The following is a 3,901-nucleotide window of genomic DNA, read 5'->3' on the forward strand; positions in this document are numbered from 1 at the left end:
TGACATAGTGGAGGAAACATCTCCTTAAACACCACCTGCTCGTTCCACACTGGGTCTGCTGTGCTCTTCTGAGTAGACGTCCTGCCCTTTCAAGCAGAAAATAAAGAAAACAAGTATCACATATACATATATAAATATATACACTACCGTTCAAAAGTTTGGGATCAGAACAATTTTTTATGTTTTTTAAAGGAGATTCTTATGCTCATCACGGCTGCATTTATTTGATCAAAAATACAGAAAAAAACAGTAATCTTGCAAAATGTTACTACAATCTAAAATAATGGTTTCTATTTTAATATCCTTTAAAATATAATTTATTTCTGTGATCAAAGCTGAATTTCCATCATCATTACTCCAGTATAAAGTGTCACATGATCCTTCAGAAATCATTCTAATATGCTGATTTATTATTAGAATTATCAATGTTGCAACAGTTGTGCTGCCAAATATTTTGTTGGAAACTGCGATACTTTTTTCAGGATTCTTTGATTAATAAAAAGTTAAAAAGAACAGCATTTATTCAAAATATAAATCTTTTCTAACAATATAAATCTTTGCTATCACTTCTTATCAATTTAACACATCCTTGCTGAATAAAAGTTTTAATTTCTTTCAAAAAAGAAGAAAGAATAAAAATGTACTGACCCCAAACTTTTGAACTGTAGTTTATATTGTTAGAAAATATTTCTATTTTAAATAAATGCTCTTCTTTTGAACTTTTTATTCATCAAAGAATCCTGAAAAAAAATCATAGGTTCACAAAAAATATTAAGCAGCTCAACAGTTTCCAGCACTGATAATAAATTATTCATTATTAGAATGATTTCTGAAGATCATGTGACACTGAAGACTGGAGTAATGATGCTGAAAATTCAGCTTTGATCACAGCAATAAATTAGATTTTAATGTATATTAAAATAGAAAAACGTTATTTTGCATCATAATCATTTCCTGTATTTTTGATCGAATAAATGCAGCCTTGATGAGCATAAGAAACTCCTGTAAAAAAATAATAATAATAAAAATAAAAAACATTAAAAATCGTTCTGATCCCAAACTTTGTGTATGTGTTAACATCGACCAGCCACGAGATGGCAGCATAAGACCTCTGAGCGTCAGCTAAATCCTGGGAACCTCACCAACTTTCGGTTTTGTTTCAAACTGACTTTCTCTATGGTTGCTGTCCCTGCTTGGGCTCTGAGGCGTGTTCTTCGAATAGGCTACTTTCAAAAAAATCTGAAAGAAGAACGCATGAAAGTGTACTTTGTATGAAAAATGTCGCCTCTGAAATACTCGACGACCGTCATCTGCGCCGTGTTCATCGCCATCGGAGCTGCTTCAGGTAAAGTTAACGTACTTTCTCCACGACGGGGCGGCGTCCGCTATTAGCTAACGTTAGTTCAAAGCCGTTTAGTTTGAAAAGATATTATAATAGTGTGTATAATTTACAAATACCAAGTGACTGCGGTGTATTGAAGATAATTATATCTACGACAGTCTTTGGTCGTGGCCTAGTTTTGTGTAACGTTAGCTTAAATTTATTAGCAACAGGCCAAGGCCTACACCACAACAAAAGGGTTGTAACGTTAGTTTATAGTTCAGATGTTTATGCCTTGGTTATTTTATTATTACATAATAATAACAATCATAATTGTGTGTTTTGATTATATTTGTACGGTATGTATATGACATATTGTGTCTGAATATAGTACATTATCGGGTACTTTTTGTTGACGTGCTATCCGGAAGCTATTAGTAACAAACTATTGTACAGAAATGTGCTTGTTGAATGTTGACTAACATGCTCTTTCATTTCACAAACTAGGTGAAGAAGTGAAAATATTTGGTGTAGTTGGTGGTAGAGTGTCTTTTCGTCCAACCAGCATAAATCCTCCTTTCACCAGCATTATATGGAAACACAGAAACAGCATTGGACCTGTTGTAAAAGCGACTGAATGGGATGAAGATGGTTTTAACACCCCGAATCAGAGATTCAAAGGCATCACAACTCTTGATAAGGAGACTGGAGAAATCACTATAACTAATTTAAATTTCGAACATAGTGGACTTTATACCATCGACATCAACAGTAAAGAGCAGGAACAAAAATTCAACTTGGAAGTGTTGGGTGAGTGAATATACATTAAAAGCTTTACACTGATGCATTTACACTGATTAACACAGATAGTATGTGTGATTCTAATATCACCATACATGGTACACCTCCAAATAAACAATATAGTGTGACATTTGTAAGTGATAGTTTGTGTTAGTACCACAGCATTATTATCTGGTGCCATCATATTGTACTCTAACAAGACTTCTTTAAAGTTAGCGTAGTTGTTTTAAATGTCTTTTTTTTTCTGTGGACTGGAACTTAATATGTTTTTTTTCTTTGTTTCGTTCACAGCGGCGCTCCCCAAACCTGAGATAAAAATAGAGAAGATTGAAATTAACCCTAATGCTGTGTATTTAATATGCGAGTACAGTGAAACGATCATCTGGAAGAATTCTGCTGGAGAAACACTGAAGGGCTCACCCCACAGTCCGAAAGGAGAACTTATCAAAGTTGAAAAACAAGGAAATCCAGATGTCTTCTACACATGCACGCTCAAGAATACAGTGAGTGAGAGCACCAGTGATCCGGTCTATGAGAGAGATCTGTTTGAAGGTAAGCATCATTTATTAAAATCACTGAGTGTCGGATAAGTTTTTATGTTAAGGTGGTCCTGAGATGCTCTATTGTGTTTGGAAGTTGTATGTACATTCAAGTATTTGGACATCTCGCACTTAAAATGATCTGAATGTAAATGGCATAGAATTAAACAATACATATCAAAGCAAATTACATTTGTTTGACAATTTAGCAAATATTTCAACTATTTTCTATTTGAATATATCTTAAAATGTAATTTATTCTTGTGATTTCAAAGATGAATTTTTAGCATCATTACTCCAGTCACATGATCCTTCAGAAATCATTCTAATATATTCTGATTTGCTGCTCAAAAACCATTTATTATTATTATTATTATTATTATTATTATTATGTTGAAAACAGCTGAGTAGAATTTTGTCAGGTTTCTTTAATGAATAGAAAGTTCAAAAGAACAGCATTTATCTGAAATAGAAATCTTTTGTAACATTATAAATGTCTTTATCATCACTTTTGATCAATTTAAAGCATCCTTGCTAAATAAAAGTATTAATTTCTATCAAATTATTCAAAAAAACATTATACTGACTCCAAGCTTTTGAATGGTAGAGTGTATAATGTTACAAAAGCTTTTTAGTTCAGATAAATGCTGATATTTGGATCTATCTATTCATCAAAGAATCCTGAAAAAATGTACTCAACTTTTGTTTTAAATATTGATAATAATAAAAATAAAAAATGTTTCTTGAGCAGCAAATCAGCATATTAGAATGATTTCTGAAGAATCATGTGACACTAAGACTGGAGTAATGATGCTGAAAATTCAGATTTGATCACAGGAATAAATTACTTTTTAAAATATATATTATAATAGAAAACAGTTATTTTAAATTGTGAAGAACATAGATTGTCATAATCGTCCAGCCCTAGTTTGAAGTATTGAAAGGTTGTTTTTCGTAATGTTATGTACATGGAACATTACATTTTCATCTATCCTCTTTCATTTTATGCAATATATTTGACAGTAAATTAATCCAGTTTATGTTAAAGGTCACATATTGTACACCTTTCTGGAGTTATATTTTAGGTTTTGACGTCCTTAAGAATATATATTTGCGGTATAAGTACCAAAAACCATCTCAATATATTTTTACAGCTCCTCTCTCAGGAGCTCTGCTGAGAACAGGTCGATTTTGGTCTAATTAATATTCATGAGCCTCTCTTCTGATTGGCCTGTTGTGT

At 32.2% G+C, this 3,901-nt stretch overlaps 1 protein-coding gene across 1 annotated transcript in view; it reads left to right on the top strand.

The window, feature by feature from the left end:
- The first annotated feature begins 1,153 nt into the window (after positions 1-1,153).
- LOC107718019 (CD48 antigen-like) overlaps positions 1,154-3,901 on the top strand; it is a 5,390-nt gene continuing 2,642 nt past the window's right edge. Inside the window, exons 1-3 of the mRNA XM_016524937.1 lie at positions 1,154-1,345; positions 1,829-2,131; positions 2,414-2,674. Of these exons, the coding sequence (XP_016380423.1) occupies positions 1,279-1,345; positions 1,829-2,131; positions 2,414-2,674 (631 nt within the window). The 5' untranslated portion in view covers positions 1,154-1,278. The remainder of the gene's footprint in view (positions 1,346-1,828; positions 2,132-2,413; positions 2,675-3,901) is intronic.

This window comes from Sinocyclocheilus rhinocerous, unplaced genomic scaffold (genome assembly GCF_001515625.1).
Source record: "Sinocyclocheilus rhinocerous isolate Xijiao unplaced genomic scaffold, SAMN03320098_v1.1 scaffold1835, whole genome shotgun sequence".
NCBI classification, from domain to species: domain Eukaryota; kingdom Metazoa; phylum Chordata; class Actinopteri; order Cypriniformes; family Cyprinidae; genus Sinocyclocheilus; species Sinocyclocheilus rhinocerous.